General features: G+C 27.1%; 1 protein-coding gene across 5 annotated transcripts in view; it reads right to left on the bottom strand.

The window, feature by feature from the left end:
* Positions 1-6,506: 6,506 nt before the first annotated feature.
* The window catches only part of LOC129968649 (ephrin type-B receptor 1-B-like), a 299,047-nt gene continuing 282,460 nt past the window's right edge, over positions 6,507-23,093 (bottom strand). For 2 of the 5 annotated variants that reach the window (XM_056082752.1, XM_056082750.1), the window contains exons 7-17: positions 22,785-22,866; positions 22,308-22,416; positions 21,662-21,738; positions 19,497-19,541; positions 18,250-18,393; positions 14,433-14,680; positions 14,078-14,176; positions 13,845-13,955; positions 13,305-13,499; positions 9,028-9,170; positions 6,507-8,179 (exon numbers count right to left, since the gene is read on the bottom strand). In XM_056082752.1, the coding sequence (XP_055938727.1) occupies positions 7,912-8,179; positions 9,028-9,170; positions 13,305-13,499; positions 13,845-13,955; positions 14,078-14,176; positions 14,433-14,680; positions 18,250-18,393; positions 19,497-19,541; positions 21,662-21,738; positions 22,308-22,416; positions 22,785-22,866 (1,521 nt within the window). In that variant the 3' untranslated portion in view covers positions 6,507-7,911. The remainder of the gene's footprint in view (positions 8,180-9,027; positions 9,171-13,304; positions 13,500-13,844; positions 13,956-14,077; positions 14,177-14,432; positions 14,681-18,249; positions 18,394-19,496; positions 19,542-21,661; positions 21,739-22,307; positions 22,417-22,784; positions 22,867-23,093) is intronic. The other 3 variants (XM_056082751.1, XM_056082754.1, XM_056082753.1) reach the window with 3 other exon arrangements.

A 23,093-nucleotide genomic window follows, 5' to 3' on the forward strand; every position in this document is an offset into this window, starting at 1 on the left:
TTTTCATACTCTGCATTTTCCAATGCAGTATATGAAAGTCCATTTAATTTACATAGATATGTAGTTTTATAAAATGCAGATAAAAAATAACATTTCAAAACTTTACAGGATATATATAAAAGGCAAGACAAGTGAGAGAGAAAGCTACAGTTGTTCAGATGCTCTGTCCTTTGGTAGTAGTGGGGCACACAGTTATTAGTTTATTTTGAAAGTCTTTGCTGATGTTAAAGATTCCAAATGTCCTTTTTTCCCCCTAATACTAACCGCCTCTGGTGACCAGTTCGCTCGCCCAGATTATTAACTTTTTAGGTTGTTAAATGATTTAATATGAAATGCATCCAAAAAAATGTCCCACCTTGTTATTTGATGCGACTAAAAAAAACATGAATTCAATTGAATCAGTTCCTTACAAATTACGAAATGAAACCAAAAGTGGAAATCCTGCTATGTAGTTAATGAGTTATTAAGTTAATAAATGTTAACAATAGATTACATTTTTACCCGAAATTCAAACCGTTTACATTGTTTCATCAAACAATTAATAGCGTCATTTTCTTCCATTGTTGAGAGCTAAAGAAAGATAATTCTTTATAGCAGTTCACAAGACAAATAATAATAATAATAAATTGAAGTGAAAATGTCGCGAAATTTAGAAAATAGATGAACCGGATTAAATCGCACTGTGATGTTATGAGATTGTCTCCATTAGAAAGGATCTCACAAGAATTTAACTAAAATAATTAAAATAACACGGCTTTATGTTAAAAAATTTGGCCGAATCATGGATATGAAGTTATATTTAAACGATTTAATTGAAATTGAATATAATCAATATTCCTGATGAACCAGTTGGTCGCCAAGGGCGATCTTTACAACTAATAAAGATGAAGATGTGTATTGATACTCTACAGGCCACACCGTTTGATCTAAAGCAAACAAACTTGGCACACATTGGAAAGTAGGAATGTGCACTTCGGAACCATTCTTTTAAAATTTGAAATAGAATTTTAATTCATTAAAAATGAAGCACATTTCTGGAGTTTATTAGTGATAATTCACGCAAATATTATAGAACAAAAAGGATTTTTACATCAACTTATTATTTAGACAATTATCTTTTTATTGCTAGCAATTTTTCGCCACATATATAACTGCTTTTTAAATTTAATATTTTAAAGAATATTTTAAGTACATTTTCTAACAAGAATTCTGAGGAGATTATTAATCATACTAGGAATGATAATACAAAAACATAAGAATTCTGGAAGAACACCAAAGTTATTGATAAAAGTTATTAATAAAGTTATATAGCAGATATTTACAATTCGAATTACTATTGTGTCCTTTACATAAATCCTTACTGGCAAAGATTTCAGGAAAACAAGCAGTTATTCTAGTAAGAATTTGAAAATAATAATAATTATTATTTTTAAAATACTATTAACATGAAGAAAAATAAAACATTTTATATGGTTTTAGATTAGAAATTAGGTCATATTTTTAAAAGGCTAGAAATAGCAAAATGTAACCGTTTTTTACTAACTTTAGAGAAGCCGACAAAAAAAATAAATAAATAAATAAACGGAAAATGCATATTAAAATTAACAGAACGGCAAAAGTCTTCTAAATAGTATGAATTGTATATATCAAAATTCGAAGCTTAAAAAATATTTTACTGAAGAAGCCATTAAGACTAAAATTCCTTGATTTTAGCGAGCATTAACCCTGACGAACCAGTTGGTTGCCGTAGGCAGTTAGAAAGTAATATAAACTATTTCTATGCCACATATGCTAATGTTTTATATTTTTAGATTGATAGGTAGGCAGTGTTGTTTTCTGGATTTGGAATGATTACTTTTTTTTTTTGTACATTCAATAAGAGAAATATTTCTTCTTATATGCTTTTGTTATAGAACTTGAATATTTCAACCCAAGATTCTTTACGGGTGGAACAGAATTCATAATAGTTCTTCACTACAAGAGTTTTGCCTTTGAGGAACAGTCGAATGGAGGGAGCATTTTTTTTTAAAGGTTGGCCACCAAATCTTAAAATTAGATACATCCTGATGTATGGCATCTCTTACTTTCATTTTTTCTCTTTTTTTGTATTTGTTGAGGATTCTATCAAATTTAGGGTATCTACCCTAACCCGTTTTCAAAATGATTGTAGGAAGGAAATCCATCTAAAAGTACTTTAAAGGATGAAACATTCCACTGCAGAGCTTATTTTATCCATTATAGGACTTCTCACTTTCACATGGGATAAATGAGTTGATATTAAATAAGAGAGAGGTGAAGTTGGGAAAACATTGAAGGCGATCTCTTTTCAAAATGAGCATTAAATTGCACACTTTATTTTCCTTTTATACTTTATTTTTTTCCCCCACAGATAGTTACAGAACGTTTGTGAAGTAAAAAATTGGGATTAAAAAAATAATTCAGAAATCTTGATTTAAAGAATCCTCAAAAACATACTTTTAACTGTCACTGGATTATAAAACAATATTTATAATTATTGTAAACTTCAAATATAAGGCGGAGAAAAAAATCGAATTCTGTGGTTTAGAAGTGAATGGAAGGTGTTTTTCTAAAAACTTTTCAATAACAATAGGAAATATCTTTCACAACATATTGTGGAAAATAGAGAATAATTATTAGTTAATGTAAACAGGCAAATTTTTTAAGCCACTACTTTTAGTGAAATCATTTTATTTATTTTTTTTACAAAAGGTTTTGTACAGACCTATTTTACAATAAACAATAGCGGGAAGCGAACAATGCATTCCCGAAAATAAATAAATTGCATTTCATTCATAAACAAATGCACATAATATAAACAAATATACAATAACACACATACACATTTAAGCCATATCTTTCCTCATTTTGACAAGCGAGCATGCAATATATTAGCAGCATTATTAACATTTGCATTTGTTTCCATCTGTGCAAAAGAGTTCAGGTGTAAATTGCATCCGTAGTCAGAAAATGTTTTCTGAATCATGTAAATAAGTCACATTATCTATACAAACATTTCAAAATTAATTTTACACTTTTGTTAGGAAAAAGAAAGTAATCAAAATATTTCATCGAAAATAAAATTCACAAATTGCAAAGGAGATTAAACTAAACAACCAAATCATATTATGATTGAATTATTCATAAGTCATACAAAATAAAAATAAAAGATTCATTAAAAAAAAATCCAACATTAAAAAAAGCAATAATAATCATGATTATATTTAAGGCATTTAAGTACCACTACCACAAGACCAAATCCTTTTTTAATTTGAAATAACACAGGGAAATTGTTTATTTTGGGAATACAATATTATTTTTGACTCATTTAGAAATGCAAATTCACACAGGCAGAGGAAATTTATTAATTTTACCTAAGAGACACATTCTTCAATAATTAATTATCAATATTTTATTTAGTTAATATATTATCCTTTCCCTTATGTTTTTATAGCAATTTAAATGCTTAAAATTTCACATTACATATGTTGATCCCCTAATGTATACAATTTCAATCATGCTTATTTTTGTCATATATAAATACCCTTTTTAGCATCCACTTGGTGTAGAGAGGATTTTAGCAAAGCCAAGTGTGATGAACGAAAAATATTTTCACAATCTATTTACCTTTGTTAAAATCTGAATATCAAGAATGGATATTTATAAAGGTATTAATACAATAAGAAATGCAATCTTGGTCAACTATTTTTCTATAAATTACAATTACTCATCACTTTAAATGATAAAATTTTATTGTGTTATTTTGCTTTAAAAATGGCCTGGCTTATGTGGTAAAATAAGATATAAGCATAAAAAGTTTAAATTTGAATGCAAGATTTAAATTTATACATAAAAGCATGTCGTACAAAAATATGGAATATGATTCTGCACACATTCATTGGATCAATGCTGATCGGCACAAATATTCATGTTGAAAAATTTGCGAGCAAAAAAGTAAATTTTCATTTCACATGAACACTATAAAACTCAATTTATTCATTGAAGCATTTATCAACAATTTATTGCTTTGTTGAGAGGGAGTTCCAAGTAAGGCAAAAAGACATTCTGGGGTTGATATATAAAATATTATCAGAGAAAAATAACATTGTTTCAAATATAATTTATCTACATAAATTAACTTTTTATGGTTAGAATTCTTCAGAGAAGAAACCATAATGATGACAGCAAGAAAAGTATATAAGAGGTAAACATATAAGAAGAAAAAACATGGATTTTATATCACATTAAATTCACTGAGCTCTTCAAATATCTTGCATAGATTTGTTACTGAAGTAAATTGTTGACTTTACATCGATAACTTTAGCATCACAAAATCCGAAACAGTTTTTATAAATATGGAAAAAATTATTTGCATAGAAGTCAATTTCATTTGAAAAACATTATAACTCTGGACATCTTATCTTAAGTAAATTATTATTATTATAAAATATAATTTAGGCAATATAAAAACATCTACATTTTCCTTATTTAGAATTTCTTTATGAAACAAATTTGCATGCTGTGGATAGAAATCAATATAGTTCTTATAATACCAAAAGAAACAAACACAAAATGGAGCATTGATTTACACTGATGAAGTTTCAATTTCAAAGGATTTTGAAAATCACTCTTCATTTTGATTAATTTGTATCTAAGTTGTGATATAAATATATATTGCAAAGTATATAACAACAAGTGCAATGTGTTATAAGAATATATACATTAAAATCTATCCAATTACAATCATATACATGCTTTAATCTTCATTGAAATGGGGGGAAAATTAAGCAATGAGATTCAAAAATAAATAAAATAATGACATTTTCAAATATGTATGATAAATGTAATAATGTACTTGTACACATATATATGTATAATGTTTTTTTTATCAAGGTTACATAATTTTAAAGAAATCATCATAGGAAATAAACAAATATTTTGCTAAAAATTAGCAAAATATTTTATTTTACATAACAGAAGTCATAATCTACATTTAAGAAATAACAATCTATATTTGAAAAAAAAAAATCATATCAAAACTACTGACCATTAGCCACAGAGCCTCTCTAAATGTTATGGATGAGTGGACCATAGCAATACTAATAATGGTAAAATAAAGTCGTTCATGAATTAAGATATTAATTTCAAAAAGCATTATCACATAGTTAATGGGAAAAAAAAATACTTCCATTATAGTGAATTTATTTCAATCATTCATTTATAGTGAACTTATTACTGTAAATTATTCATGGAACTGGATAACTAAAAATGTTTATGCAAATTAATTAATTACTGTAATAGCAATGTCTAACTATTCAGAATGAGTCATTCTTAGTGAATCCCAACAGAATTTGTAAGAAAATGAACCCTTACAGAACTAAGAGTAAAGTGCCTTTATAAATGGAATATTAACATGTGCTTGAGTTAACAGTGCAAACTAAGTATTTTCAGAATTCAAAACTATGACATTGTTAATAACAGCACAATTTGCATAATTAAGTGAAACTTTTTTCAAATACATTCAATCCAAAGCTAAATTCAACTGATTGCACTGTATTATAATTAAAAACTTAAAATGCTTGCTTATACCTAAGCAACTTCTGTTTAGGAGGCTCCAGGTTTATGTAATTGCTGTCATTATATTGGAAGGCAATGCGGACAGTTTTAATAAACTTTTAAACATTTAAATACACATTTACAATTCGTAATAATTTTTTAAAAAATCAAAATTATAATGCAAACAGCTGACATCAATGGAAGTTTTTCGTTGCATGTTTCTTTCTTTTCTTTATAATGACACTATAAATTGATAAACATTTAATTTACACCACATTAGTTATAAAGAATTTCTTAATGCTTTGTGGAGTAAATATAAAACATTTTTGTGGCTTAAAAGTTCCCAAAGAGCACAGCTTAAAACCTCATTCTAAATGGCTGAATGTTCATTAATATACTCTAAGACTTTTAATATTTTTTGTAAGCATTTTACTTTCTTAATTAAAGTTTATAGAAACACAATTTAAATGCAAAATATAATAATTCCTTTAAAGGAACACTTTATACTTTAAAATTACAGTTTTCAGCTTTGTAAACCACATAATAAAAGGCATTTTGAACAAATACACTTTGGCACAAAATTTAAGAAAAAAAAATCATTTTTTTAATAAAACTTTTAACAAATTTGTGATTAAAATTCTTAAAGACAAAAAAAAAGTCATTATTATAGATATGTGTAAAAACACTTTTTACTCAAATTCTGAAACAAAACAGAATTATTGTTGTGTTAAAGTTGCACATTTCAAGTAATACATTTGTATTTCATGTTTTGACAACATACATTCACAGATTAAAATATTATTAAAATAAGAATAATAAGCATATTTCTTTTTTAGAAAAGAAGTCAACGTTAAAAATTAAAGCATATGCTTTCAAACACAGAAATAGTTTTTTTTTTTTTAATATCACTTTCATTCATTGTATTTTTGGAGTATAAGAACCATGAAATATCAGGGCTTTGCAAGTCACATTCAGAGATGTGCATAGAAAACTTCGATTTCTCCAGTTAATTTCAAGTAAAGTGCATTTTTATATATTTTTATCACTAGTCAAATGCATCTGTGCAATGATGCATAATATATCATCACTTCTATTGCTTTATGAGCTTCATCCTTAAAGATTGTAGTTGCATAGTAATGTGAGAACACAGCACCACTACTTGGTAATTATTTCTGATTGTTTATGTAGGAACAGCAACAAATGACATTATTATTTTTAAGATGCACCTTTCTACGAAGTGTAGATTTACTGAATAATGTGCATTAACTTGATATTAAACAAACTCAATGAGACAGAAGGCAATTCATTTTAAAAGGTGGATATATTCCTATGCTGCAAAATCAGCATAAACTATCAGAAATACATAGACTTATGCACTATCTTTCACACAGAATAATATTGCCATTGTGAATTAACTTCACATTCACAAATAAAGTCTTTACTATTTCTAAATGAACTTATAGGAAAATTTTCATTTTTTTTCTTCTTCTGTCTGAAGACTAAGATGCTGATATACACAAGCATATTGAAAAATGCTACTAATATGGAAACACAGATGCTCTCTAAGCGCATGCATCACAGAATATAATCAACAGCTGCAACGGAGGAAAAAAGTGACTGATCCCTGCAACCAAAGATTACTCCCTGAAGCAAGGATGCTCAAAAACCAAAATTATAATGGGAGAACTCTAAATGTCTGGACTTATGTACATAATAAACATAAAAGCACAGTGTTGCTACAAAAAGTATGAGGAGAAATAACACTTGGACATGTATATAGACACCCTGTTGCATATTTACAGATTGTTGAAGATCACAGATGAAAAAAATGAAAAAAAAAAAAAAAAAAAAAATGAGTCGAATGATTCCAGTGACACATATGCAGCTGCAATTCAAATACAAATTAAGTACACCAACAGTCTTCAAAATTTTTATGGAATGATATGTGGCTGTTCCACCACTTGCAATGTGCCCATCGGATAGCCCAGATTTCGGAAGTGGCGTCACATGGTCACGTAATGTGTAATATCCAACATCTGATATGTCATATATACAGAAAGAAAGGTTTCCCTATTGACTGGCCTGGTCTTCCAGGAGGAACAGATGCCAAACAGTGAGCAAATTGGCAAGCAAGCAGCTCTGGCTCAAATGGATGCTGTTTTGCACCCTGTGCCACTTATCACATCACACCGATGCAAATTCTTGCATGGAAGCTTTTGTTTCCAAAATTGAACATCGGCTGCAATGGCACCTGTTTGAAAACTAGTCAGGGCGCTGAGGTTTGTTACCAGCTTCCCAATTTTACAAAGTTTTGTCAAGCTAGTTTGAGCTTTTCTACTACACTAGAAATCCTTCAGACATGTTAGCATTCAGTTGGGCTCTCATGGTTTGGATGCTGTTAATGATTTTCTTCTGATGGCCAACCAGTGTCACCCCTAGGGCTGTTAAGTCCTTCAGGGTGATGCGGGTCACAGCATCCATAGTAGTGATTCCAGCCTGCTGGAAGTTTTCTTGGTAGCGCTGCATTTTTATGCCAGCCAGCCATTCATCCACTGTTTTAAACTGGGTCATATCTGGAGCATTGGGATCCAAAGGATTCTGGTGCCTACAAATATAAAGCACAAAAAGAAAGCCTTTACTCATGGCTTCATTTGAAAACCAAAATATTTCACCAATGTAATGAAAAAAAAAAAAAAAAAAAATCATTAGCATCTAAATTGTTCACACACACACAAAAAAAAAACCATCAGAAAAAAAGTAAAGTCTTTGTCACATTTAAAAAAAAAAATTAAAATCTATCGAGTTTTTGTGACAAGTTTCAATTAGAAATGGATATTTGATTTACTTTTGAGTGTTAAAATAGATGACTTTGATACTAATTGCTACAAATTTTACTAAATGGTACCGATTGTTTGAAATTTTGACATTTTTGTACAAGATCTCACTTGGAGTCAAGATGCATAGTTTAAAAACTTATAAATTAAAATAAAAAAATACTTTAAAGTAATCCACAAGTTTGGATATAAACTATAGATAATTTTCTCTTCTGCTCGACATATCTGAAGTTCAAAAGCCCCATATATTCTTCTGTTGAATGAAAGAAAATAACTCTAGAAATTTTATTATGTACATTTAATAAAACATCAATAGTAAAATGCTAGAAATTGTTTCAAAACAAAATATCAGAGAATAGCTGGCATGAGATTCTGAAAAAATGTCTTATCAAATTTACTTGCAAATTATTACAAACTTCGTTAATAGGTAGATTGATATATAAATTTAGAAGGCGAACCAGTGGATGCAAATATTATTTTATAGATATGATTAAAAATATAATTTCAGGAGGCTAAGATTTATATATTAGGAATGCAAAAAATTATTAAAAAAATTCAATTGCAGAAAAACGTTTACAAATTTGAAATAAGTAGATAGGAATTTTAATTTTTCATTTACCTGTTTTGTGCTATCTTTTTCAAACTTTCAGGACATCGCATAAGCTTATCTAAAGTTTTGACTATAACAGCAAATGTTGGTCTGTGAGCACGCTCTTTCTGCCAACAATCAAGCATCAACTGATGCAGAGCTTCAGGACAATCCTGTAAAAATGATAAAAATACTTTTAAGTAAAACAATTTGTTGAATAAGATAAATAGTCTTGAACATATATCTTTGCTGAAGTATCAGAACCATATAGAGATTAAACATAAACTTTTTATTTAAAATTTTCTGCATTCTAAAATCTAAGAAGTAATTATCTTTTTAACAACACATGCGCGCGAGCGCGCATGCAGTTTTAACAGTGGTTAAAGTTTACTGTATTTTTTTCTATAATAGGCCAATTGCAATCTATGATATCATAGCAGATTTAAAATTATGATATAGCTTAAAAATAAGTTGTCATTAAGTCTCTTTCTTTCAGATTCTTTAACACTTGCAATCAAAAATTAATATGCTGTCAAGTAAATATGTTCAGATGAAACATCAATTCTTTAAAAATCAGAAATGCATGCAATATACAGGTAATTTCATACAGCTAGTACAGTGAAAATATTGTTCAAATTGAAAAATTATGAAAAAACATCAGTGCATGCATACAAATTTTAGGATACAAAAGAATTTGAACAATTTTGATAATTGTTCAATTATCTCTTTTAGAGCTGCTCTAGAGAATATGGTGCTGTGAGCCTTTGGAATATTCCATGCTTCCTGAAAATGTATTTGATAGTTTTGTTACCAAATTTTCCCCTATCATTCCTTATAATACATCCCAAAATGTTGACATGGATAATAAAGTTGACAAGCACATCTTCCGACTTTTCTTTCAAGAAGAAATAATACTGAAATTTTGTAATGACTTCTTTACAAAATACTTAAACTTTCTGCAAGACTCAAACAGTTTATAAATTTCCATAAAGATCAGTTTTCCAGCTCTTTACTTGATTCCAAACTTTTGTTATTTCATTAAAGTTTGGAACTAATCATGAGTTCACTATCGTAAACTCATGATCATTACTAACCGCTTATAACTGTTTCTCTATTTAGATTTAGGTAACATTCCTTGAAAGTGGATTCAAATATACTGCTGCAACTTGTCATGAATGACTAAATATAGAAAATATAAACATAGACTAAATATAAAATTTTTACTGATTTTAATTAGTTGGGTAATGACTTTCCATTGGTTAAGGCTGTATTACAGGGAAACTCAAAATATTCAAACTCAAACAAGCGATTGTACTTGTCAGTTGCATTTTTTGAAGCCCCATTATTTGAACCATTTAATTGAGTTAGTTTCAACAGAATACATGTCTGTATTTACAGTCAAGAGTGCTATATTAGCAAATACATAATTTCGTCTTTCTTTTACGGAGTTAGAAACACCTCGCTTTGGTGGTTTGTTTCTTGCCAGCAATCCACTTCCCACATGTTTTGCCTAATATCCTTTCTGAAGACAGTAATTGCATTGATTGTGATTCTTCTTTTGCTTTGTTCAAATTCTGAAGCGACATCCAATGTTTCTTGTACAGGGATTTCAATTTAAACTTGGATCCTTTTAGTTATATTTCATGCATGCAGATGTATCTAGTGCGTCTAAAACCCTAAACAAAGAAGCAAACAGAACTTGAAAGAGCAACAGTTGGCTATGAAAATGTTCAAGATTTTGAAAATTAACTGCTGCTGAGGAAGCTGTTCTTCCTCTAACTTTCTAGATCTCTATTCACGTAATTTCATGTTTTTTTTATATTATTATTATTATTTTTTTAGCTTGGACAGATGATCAAAGAGATACTAACAGAAAACAGAGATGTTACTCTATTCTTATAACTCCAAACACATTTTAAAAAAATGCAAGCATGCATGATATAGCTGGTTGTTAGAGAATCTTTGAAGATCTCATGTCGCTCTAATCAAGTATTTCTAGAGTTGTCAAATTCTAAACTCTTCTACAAAGTTCTTTTATTGGAAAGTTAGAAGTTATATTATCTTCTTTTATAAAGTTATTTTATCATCTTTGTATGATCTTTTTCTGTGCTGCCTCATTTACACTAAAAATCGTTACTTCTTCTGCCTCTTCCTTTAGCAAGACTTTCAAAACATGCATGTGGTGATTGAAAACCCATTTAATCTGTTATTTCCAAAGCAGAAAGTCACTTTTCCCATTCTTTATTGAATTTGGTTCCCCCCTTGGCTCATTCCTCATAGTAATAAGTATCCAAGTAGATCTGATATCTTAAGTCTTAACTGTCTAAGTGTTACATCAGGTGAATATTTAAGCACAATGAATATTTTCCCCACTACATATTGATAACCTGGTGATATTAAACAAAGGGCTAGAAGAATATTCAGTACTAAAGTATTTCATGAATAAAAATGAAATCAAATGAATATATAATGCCACCCAAAATAAGAAACTAATTGTTGAGATATAAAAATAAAAAATATAAATGAAGAATGTAATAACAACAAGGGGGCCTATGAAGAAAGATGGAAGATATACATGAATTACTATAAATATAATACAGAACTTAAAATATTTTACAATTTTTACTTTCATGTATGTAAAATATACAAAGAGAAAGTACTGTAATCATCAAAAATTTGAAATTGATATTTTGACACTTTTTTATATTTCAGACCAACATGAGCCCGAAAAATATATATTTCAAATTATGCCTGCCTATTTGTAAATATGATAATGCGAATAAAGAGCTAGAAGCATGAAATTTGATATACATGTTTTACACCAAATTTGTATATTTCCATTAAATTTTGAACAAAACTCATTGAGAAGAGATCCGGTTATCTAACTTTCAAAAACAAGTGAACATAATAACTAAAAAAACATAAAGAGCCAGATAAAAAGTTTGATATACATGTTGTAAAATGTAGATCCATTTCACTTGACCATCTGTTGATCAGATAAAAGGTATCTAAAATAAATATTTGATTTCCTGATACACTGTACCAAAGGATTAAAAAAAAAAAAAAGTTATTCATTAAATTTAGTGAAAATGCTAGATTCATGCCTAAGATCAATGCTTATAACCATTTTTGCACTAACATCTTTGTTTAAGGTCAACAATTTTATAAGGCAGAAAGGAAATAACACCTTTATTAGAGAGTTTGCAAGAATGTCTTGGTGAAGAAGCTCCTGCTAATTTACGCAACATGAATATAAATTAATAAACATCAAGAGGCAGAAGAATGAATGTTTTTGAAACATTGCAGAAAGGAAGAAGTTTCAGCAATGTATCCATGCCACTGGCATTTCAGATGTGGGGATTATAACTATATATTTTTTGTTTATTAATATTTTGTGAGGAATTCACTACGAAATTGCATCATAAATTCAAAATGCACAAAATGATTTGTTCAACACTGTTTTACTCTGGTTATGCCTTCATTCCAAAGGTTCATTAATTTAAATGAAAACACTTGCTAATTCATGCAAAATACATATTCTAGAAATTGTGGAGAATAATAATGTTCCTGTAGAAATCCATGTTTCCACAGTTGCAATAGATATTACTATATTTGCAACATTCTGCAGAATTTCAATACATAACAAAATTAGCATAAATAAATTATGTGCATTTACAAATGTTTATCGATCCATTTCTTTTTCTAACCAAAATTAATAGACTTTGCAATTATTTCAAAAGCATCTTATTCTCACCAATATATCAAAGAAGAATCTACTTTATAAATAATACAGGCATATAATTTATGAATGGCTTGATTTTGATTGGAAACAAATTATTAATAAAAATATTTATGTTTAAACAAGCATAAAATATAAAAAAAAAGAATGGCTTGACTATAATTTATGAATAATTTATTAATGGCTTGATTTTGATTGGAAACAAATTATTAATAAAAATATTTATGTTTAATCAAGCATAAAATATAAAAAAAAGAAAGGGAAAAAAAAAGCATTTTATAAGAATGTTGACCAAAGCAAAAGAAATTGACACTAAAATCTACATATTTAAAGAAGTGATAAAAATTAACATTTAAAAAAAAAGTTTAAAAAACTAAATTTTGTAATTTTACACTTTTTCCTTTCTGTATTTAAATTCGGATGAAATTTTTTTTCAAAAGCAAATATACTCGATTAGTAACATTTATAGTATGAAAAATAAACTATTATTGATGTTACATAAATGATACAAATGAATTTATTTATTGAAGAAATGAAGTGAATATTTAGATGAAATATATATTCATACCATTGGAGCTGGAAGCCTATACCCCTTCTCAATACTTTTGATAACATCTTGGTTAGACCAATTCCAATATGGTCGTTCGCCATAAGACATGACTTCCCAAAATACAATGCCAAAACTCCAGACATCACTAGCAGATGTGAATTTCCTATAAGCAATGGCTTCAGGTGCAGTCCATCGAACAGGAATTTTCCCTCCCTAGAAAATCATTACATTTAATATTTTTCTAGATTACCACACAGAAAAAACTTTTTAAAAAATAGCAAATCATTTTTACTACAATTAATATAAATTACTTAATACAGAAGCTAAATAAAGATAAAAAAAAATTGAGATAATACTTATCATTAAAAAAATTCATGACCTTATGAAATTAAAGCAGGAAAAAGCATACAAATTTATTTGTAAATTTGCTTTGTGAAGATAAATGTATCCATTTCTTTCATAATATTTTAGATAAATTAAGTAAAATATATTATCCCTTAAATTAGTTGATAACTAATCTACTATAAAATAATAGATATGAAAACTCTAAATACATACTCTGGTTGTGTAAGCGCCCTCTGTGGCACTTTCAATTTCTCTAGAGAGTCCAAAATCAGCTATTTTGCAAACCAAATTACCATTAACTAAAACATTTCGAGCAGCAAGATCCTACAAAAGCAGACAAGGGATTGTTTCATAATTTGCCTTAATTAGAAGAAATATAATTTAAAAAAATAAAGTAATAATTGGAAAATAATTAATAGAAGAAAATGTTAATTTTTCTCCCTTACCCTATGTACATAATTCATTTCTGCCAAGTACTGCATACCAGCTGCAATGCCTCTTAACATTCCAACCAGTTGGATAACTTGAAATTTACCATCGTTTGCCTAGAAAGTATGCATTCATTCAGAATATACTCTCAGTGCTCTTAAATTAAAGGCAAATGATAGAAGGACAAAGATGGTGGGGGGGGAATGCATTTTCACAATAAACGAAAAACAAAAAACAATATAATATATTTAATTTTATTAAAAAAAATTAATATTCCAGATAGGGCAAAGAGAAAAAGCTTACATCAATAATATATTCTTTATAAATATAAGAAAGAAGTCTTGCATAATCATACAACAAATCAACTCATACCCTTAAGAATGTATCTAATGATCCATTTTCCATAAATTCTGTGATTATCATCACTGGGTTGCTTTTGGTCACTACACCTTGAAGGTAAATAACATTAGGATGATCAAACTGCCCCATGATGCTAGCTTCAGTCAGGAAATCCATACGAGCTTTGTCAGATGAACTTGGTTTCAAAGTTTTGATAGCAACTGTAACTTCAGTTTGCCCTTGAAGTTTTAACCGACCTTTACAAACGTCACCGAATTCACCTATGCGAATGAATGTTATAAAATAATATTTCCATTAATTAATTTATTATATTAGAATTATTGATACAACTGTTAAAAAAATTAAATACTTTTAAGCACCTTAGAAAAAAAAAGCATTTTTGTACATGTATACATATGTAAACCTGTGTATTTCCTAGCATATGATATTTTTTGTTTTATAATAATGCACAGTTTTTGTGAGAATTTTTTTAAAAAAATTATTTTAAGTGTGAATCTTTTAAATTTTAATATTTATTTTAGTATTTGAACAGCATCTTTTATTGCAAAATAAATTATGCCTTTTTCATTTTTGACAAAAACAAAAAAAGATAAGAAAAATGAAAAACTATTAATATCAAAAAATTAAGTCGACTTTTACAAGATTAACAATTTTTTTTTCAATGCTCCTTAAAATTAACAAACTACCACTTTATTTAGATGGATATATCATTTCTGAAAATGTTGACAATGATGTAGAAGCATGGCCTGAATCAACAACTTGTATTTGATTTTTATTTATGCAACAAAAAATAAGGTTTAACACAGCTGGGATAGAAAGTGTAAATTTCTCCTGTACTAATTTGTTATATTTAGAAATTTTAGTTGCCATCTTTTAAAACTAAGAACTGAGCATTGGAAAGGATATCATCATAAGACTGGCAAAACTACCAGGAAATTGAGGATAGTACAATGTTATATTCTAAATAAATTTCTTAAATCATTTTATTTGTAAAAAAGAATGGCAGCATTCAGAAATAGTCAGACTATAAGAAAACTGTTTCATCACTTTTTACTACTAAAATTTGTATGAATTCACTGGGGGAAAAAAAATCGATATAATAGAAAAGCTTAAAAAAAAATGTTTTTCAAATGATGCAAAATTTTTTGTGTGATGATACTTTGATGCTGCAGTGAAAAAGCATTAAAATTCTGCTTTTATTTTTTAAATTAAACTTCTAAAATTTTGAAATTTCTGTTCTTAGTGGGCTTTTTTAATATTCAAGAAATAACTTTCCGAATTTCATGTTCCTAACTTCAATGGTTTATGTTGCACATTGCTCTCTCTCAATCAGGTCAAATATTTATATGTTAAGGGAGATTCCATTGGGGTTAAAATTCTATAAAAAGGTATAAAAAGAAAAAGAAAAAAAATGAAAAATCGTTATAAAATTATAGTATCTAAGCTCGGAAGAATAAAAGTTTTGAAAAAATATACATATTTTTTTATTTTGTTAAACATGTTAAGTACCAAAAAAATTTAGTGAGATTGGTCCAACAAATAAAAATTTTCAAACGGATAGGGCCATTTAAAAAGTACAACATGAAAGAAACAATGATCATTGAAAACTTATGGCTTCAATTTAAAATCTCATCAATCCAGATTTTACATGATAAATTAACATAATTACACATCACAATCAATTACATTTCAGTATAGTACATAAAAATCATTCTAATAAATCGTTCAAAGGATTGCTCCAAGACAAAATATTAAAGATAATGATGATTGAATGCGTAACGTGCTAAAGAAGTTGCACTATGAGTGGTTTCACAGCAACTTTTACTATGTCTGAAATATCTCTTCAGCACATCAAATTCATTCTGCTGTATTTCGTTGATCTGCTGATCGGACCAATCTGTGTATTTTTCTTCAACAACAGATAAAAGTTGAAACATACACTTACTAGGCATAATTAAAATTCTTCAATATCTCAAACATTAAATTTTTTTTAAATATTTGAGAAATTAAAAAAAAAAAAAAAGAGAATTGCATGTTTTTTAGTAGCAACAAACATGGTACAATATGTATTTTGTACTGTCCTTTCTAGATAACAATTCCAGTATTTCAATAATGGTAATGCACATCAAAGAAGAAAGAGGGAGCAGAAAAAAAAAAAAAAGTCTTATGAGCATTATTTCAATATGTGTTGGCACCCCTGAATCAGTTTCACTCAAGAGGTTTTATACAAATCCTTCCCTTTTCTTGGTTTTTTTTTCCTTGATACATCTGATAAACAAGCTTTTACGACTATGCTTTTGAATTAATGTATAACAACGTGTAGGGAATAAAATGTTGTCTTTGCACATCTTAAGAAAATTAAGCACTTTTTTTAAGGATCTTTTTTTTAAAAGTAAGCAATTTTCATGATGCTACAAACCATGCTATAACTAAAAAAATTTATCTTTACCCCTTTCAAGATAATTTCTTTAATCCTTTCCAAATATGTGATACCATTTGAACAAAACAATGTGCTTTTCTATACATTGCTGCCATTATAGGGTTTGATGGGGCCATGGGTAAGAATGAAGGGATTTGAGTACACAATTTTTTGGACATTTAAAAGAAATAGATTTTATGCAAAAATTCATTTATTTTATATTATTAATGATATTGAAATCACTTATTTAATGTTACAAAAAAAAAAAAAAAAAGAAACATAAATTTTAAAAAATGCATTACATTCTGATATGTCAATTGTACCTAAAAGGTTAAATTGAATAAATAATCTTTAATATGCAGAAAGAATTTCACATATTACAGTGTTTCTCTTTTCTCATTAAAAAACAAACAAACTAACTAACGACACTCTGAGACAGAAAAAGTTACAAAGAAGATAACAGAAGCAACCCGTATTTCTCCCACAGTGCCTTTTAAGCATATTTGCAATATGTATTTTATCTCTCTTGAAAAGATAGAACAGCTGAAACTTTAAAAAAAGTCAAGAACCCATTTTAAATAAAAAAGATATTTTAAAATTATAACAGGAATATTTAGCAAAATATATTCAGAAAAGTAATTATGTAAAAGTTGGCAGAATTCCATGGCCAATACTTTTAAGTGTATAAAATAAATAACTAATGCTGATATTTTATTGGATTTATTAATTAGGTGAATGATAATTTAGTTTATTGATAATTTTTAATAAAAATCTAAGCTTTTGGAGTCAAGTTACATTCACAATTACATGTTTACATATAGCATGTTGTGAGAAATTTGCTATCTGACACTGGACTCTAACTCTCAGTAAAGAGTGATGGTTATTCAAGATAAATCTCCCCCCCCCCTCTCACTTTCTTTCTTTAATATAGAAACTAATTATCTTCACAGTAATATATTTAAAAGACAACTTTAAAAAGATATATATATATTTTTAATTGGATACAATTGGACAAAAATCATAATTTTACTGCTTATGAATAAGTTTGCTGTTTAACTGGAACTGATGGAGTTAAATGAAAAAAATTTCATCTTTATGTAACATTATGAAATTATCTAAATTAAACTTCGATTTTTTTTTTAACATGTGCAAATTATTTGTTAACTAAATACATTTTAAACAAGCAAGACAGCAATAAACTCCCTGAAAATGTAATGAATTATAAAAGAAAAATAAGAAACTTCAAAAATATTTAAGTAGCTGTTTTGCTACAATTCCTTTCAATAGAGGGTGATGAAAAATTAAAAAACCAAAAAATAGATTTGCTCATGATTTAAAGTGTGCAGGTAAATGGATATATATGTGAAAAAAAAAAAAAAAAAAAGAATATCTAAGTTTTAAGCACATTACCTCCTCCAATAATCGACTCAATGGTAATGTGAGAGGCATCGATTTCCTTTGTAAATTCTCTAACAGCTTGATTGGGATCTTCATAAGTATGTGGGTCAATATAGGCTCTCGAAGCACCACATTGGGTGAATAATGGAGTAGTCACTAGAAAAGGATGATCAATAATTATATATAATAATTTAATTCTACACAAGAAATTAAAAAATCTGAATTTAAATAAAAAGAGATATTTTGAAAAATTTGCAGATTATTTCACATTATATTTTTGCATCATTAATAATTAAAAAACAATGCAGAACCAAACAAATAAATGAAATGAAGAAAAAAACAAACATCACTTATTAATGAAAAATAAAGATTGCTAAAAAAAACACTCATTTGAAAAAAATTAATTTTCAGTTCTCCAATTCTTAGTTTCGTACAATATTTGAAAATTGAAATAAATTTATATGTTAATCAACATTTCACTATTGCAATCCAATTAAGAAAATGTGAAATAACTGCTGAAGAAATTAAGCAATTTCTGATTCATTCTGAAAACTATGAATCACTTTTTAATATTTGATGAAAATTATTTCAACAGAATGTATATCACCATTATCAAAAATAACAAAAGTATCCAATATAAACATAAATTAAAATTCTAAATTTGATCAGTTTTTATGGGAGATCTATGGTTGAAAACAAACTATACACATTATTATACCTAAATTATTAAATGGATCAGACCTTTCAACTATGTCAGGTATAAATGAAGTCATTATTTATTTGTTTCAAATTTAAACCATTATCACAAAGGATGTGATACAGTTCAGTGTCTTGATTTAATATTTTGTTTATTATATTATTAATTTTTGTATTAAAAACCTAATGACAATGGAAGGAAGGAAATTCAGAACTCAAATTGATACTAATACGACTCTAAGAATATAATTTAATATCTGTAAGTTAAAAAACAATAAAAAAGACATTCTGTAAAACATTGTTGGATTCATTTTAAAACCTCAACCAATTTAAAAACATTACTTACAAGTTACTGTAATTACATGGCTTATTAGTAAATGAATTTCTATCTCCAGGATGCTAACTATTGTGTAAAAGAAATATTAATATACACCATTTCTCCCCTTTATGTTAATAAGAATAGTTAAAATAAAAAGGAAAAACAAACTGAAGGGAAGAAAACAGAGAGAAGGAACAAATGAAAAAGCGTTGATATTATGAGAGACAGCAAAATAGCTACTTACACCATGCAGTGGGAACAATAGGTGGGTGTACAAGTGCTGGCACTACTGTTAAGGGAAAATGCAGATATGTAAGTTGATAGTAGTTATTCTACACAATTAGAAAGAAAAATATTCCTGCACAGTTTTATGGATGCTTGCAATTTTTCAAGTAATAAACTATTACATAAAACTGCACATGGAAAATTTTATTTTCTGAACAATGTTCAAAGATAACAGTATTTAATTTAATCTTAAAGATTTGCATACTTATGATTGCACAAAAAAACATCAATATTCCCTCTATGATTTTGAGTGATTAAAAGGTTAAAAGGATGATCACTCGTTGATTTAATTTTTTTTAAATAAACATCCAACAGAAAAATAATTTATATTGAGAATTTTACAATAAATCCTCACAGCATCAAAAAGTTTTACAGTTAGCAAATTTATATTAATTTACAATTATAATTTATATTAATTTAAAAAATACACAACATAGGAAGTTTTTAGGAAGTCGAAAGATTGATGCAATAAACGACTGTAGATTTGTTAATAATTGATTAACGATTTTAGCGAAATTAAAATAATTAAATATGCATTATCCTAAGCTAATTTAAATCAATATTTTGTAAAAACAAAGCAATTAAAAAAACTTTGGTAAAATATTCAACTTTTCATTATAATAGAATAATCAAATAGCTAATTTGTGTGGGGGAATGATGGTTATCAGCACACAAATATTACAAACAATAAATAGCTTTTATGTGCATCAAGTGACTATACAAGACAAGAAGGGAGCAAGGTTCAATTTTTAATAACAAAATTGTAGCAAAATGTAATCTTGAAAATAAAGAAGTTTAATAAAGAAGTTGAAACCTTAAAAATGGCTGATATAATAAAATATTAAATTTGATGAAACTGACTTTTTTAAAATTAAATACAAATTTACAACTAATTTAGTAACATGACATAGAGATACAATACTATTAAAATTTACGACATGGGCAAAAGCCTGTTTAAATGATTTATGGAGATAACCAAAGACAAATTTGAAATAAATAGAGGGAATATTAGATGCTAACATTTAGCTACAAATGCAAAATATTTCAAAAACTTTATCATATCAAAGATTTTCAAGTGAAATATTTCTCATTATTTAAAACTAGTGTATATTTTCCTTTACAAATGTCATTTGATAAGCAGATAAACTAAGCTGAGCTTAGTTCAAATTTGCTATCATGCAAAAATGGTTATAACAACAAACAAAAGGACTAAAGCAACTCCAAGCCAGCCATCAACCTCCACCATATTAGCAAAGCCAATACAAAGAAGCACAAACATATTTGATATGCACACTAAAAAAAATCATTGTATGAAATGAAAAACATTTATGCATGTTTACAGGATTATGTAAGAAAATACACAGTAGCATCATTAGAAAGAGAGAAAATAATAATAATGAAAATGCTAGGTTGATGGCAGCAAAGCTACAATAAACATACAATGTTTATAAATTTTTCATTTAAAAAATATATTATTTAAAATGAATTCATTAATAAACCAACAATAATTTTGTTAATTATATCAAACAAATGCAAGCTCTTTAAAACAAATAAGAGCAATAAGTGATTAATAGATTGCAATGAAAATAGCTCTAAACCGAATTTCTGAAAATAAATTTTATAAGATTTATTTTCAGTAATAATTTTATCAGATTATTTGCCAAATTACTTGAATAAATTCAGCCCATACTTCTGTGCTGTACTCCATAATTATTTAAGATCAATTGATAATATAATTAAGATTATAAGACATGATTTTTTGACAATAAATAATATCTAAAAATGTATTTTTTGAATTACAAAAAATTAATATTAGAAGAAAAGAGTGCTACTAATTTTATCAAAATTATTTTGGAATAAAATAAAAAGTAAATATTTTTTAAAAAAAGCTTTAAAAAATTACTAATTTAAGTAAGTTATCTTACAGAAGAAACATAACATTTATATAAATTACAGGTTTCTTGAAATATTCAAAGTCATAAGCAAAATCAAGTTGTGAACTAAACACAACATAAACAAAATTTCAACTACATACTGCGATATAACAAAAAAAATAATGCAAAATAATATATTTAAGCAGGCAATTAAAGCAAAATAAAAATAAGAAAACTAAAAACTCCTTACATTTCTTACCTTCCCCATTACGGTACTCAAGGGTATCACAATCACTTGGTTGTTTTTTATTGCATTCATCAGAACTTCTAAAATGAAAATATTTTAGAGCAGTGTATTAGCTAAAGTTAATGAATTCAAATACTATATAAATATTTGATATAAGATGCTCAAAAATGTGCTCCAAAAGTTTTTTTTACATACACACACATATATATGAATTGTATAATATGTATCTAAGCACTGATTAAACAAAAAAGTAAAGTTTTCACATTTTATTTTAAGCAATTTTGTCTTGTATAAATATTTGTAAATTTTCTGAATAAATATTTAATAAAAATTTCCTTAATGCAGTGAATGAAATAAAAATCATCTTTTAAATCATAGATTATGAATTTAAAGTAAATAAGAAAGATCAGTTTAGTAGATAAAACCTACTGTTAGTGCAATAAAATCCAAAAGCACACTATATAACACCTCATTATGTTATAAATAATGGAGACATATATTAATTTCGTAATGTTTTATTTTCTGATCAATTATATAATTTGTAAAAATGTTTTCTTGTATTTTTCTTTTTAAAAAATCTTCATAGCATTAAATATTAAAAAATATGCTAATATAAACATGATATATTTACATGAACATGCCATCTTACCTTCTTATATAGAGCATGATAATAACAATTACAAACACAATAACAGCCACAACAGTGACTGCAACTCCCACAATAATTGGCACCTGAACTTGATCATCAGCTACCAATTCTAAAAAATAATAATAGAATAGTCTTATTTGTTACTGTTTTATTATATTAAAAGGAAAAGATTAAATTTGGACTATAATAAAATATAATTTAAATAATAAGAATTAGTTCCATTTCTTGCATGAAAAACATTTCTAATGACAGTATTAAAATTCCTTTCAAAAATAATTAACATTTTCCCCATTATTTCAAGGGATAAGAAATATTTATAAGTTAGTTATAGAGAATAGATTGAGTTAGTTCTACTCTCATTGAAATATAACTAACTTAATCCTCTATTTTTGTATAGCTTTATAAGTAATTAAAACATTTAATGTTCCAATGCAAGATCCTAACTACCAACAAAAATGAAAAAGGAACACAATTTACCTCGAGTGGCAAGTTTTGCACCAGTTGTCTTGAAAACAGTTTTGCTATAATCACCCCAACCATGAGTAGTTTTAGCTCGAACCTATAAGAAAAAATCAGATTCGATATTACAAAAAACTGCCTGAAATTTAAAATCTTTTTTAATACTACAATATATTATTAAGATAAAATATTATTTAACATTACTTTTCTTATGGATTAACTGAAGATTTAAAAAAAAATGTTTACAGTATTTATGTTTAAGAACTTTAATATACAACTTAAAATGGAAATATTACAAGCAAGATTCTTAAATAGCATTAAGAAATA

This window comes from Argiope bruennichi, chromosome 5, assembly GCF_947563725.1.
Source record: "Argiope bruennichi chromosome 5, qqArgBrue1.1, whole genome shotgun sequence".
NCBI lineage: Eukaryota > Metazoa > Arthropoda > Arachnida > Araneae > Araneidae > Argiope > Argiope bruennichi.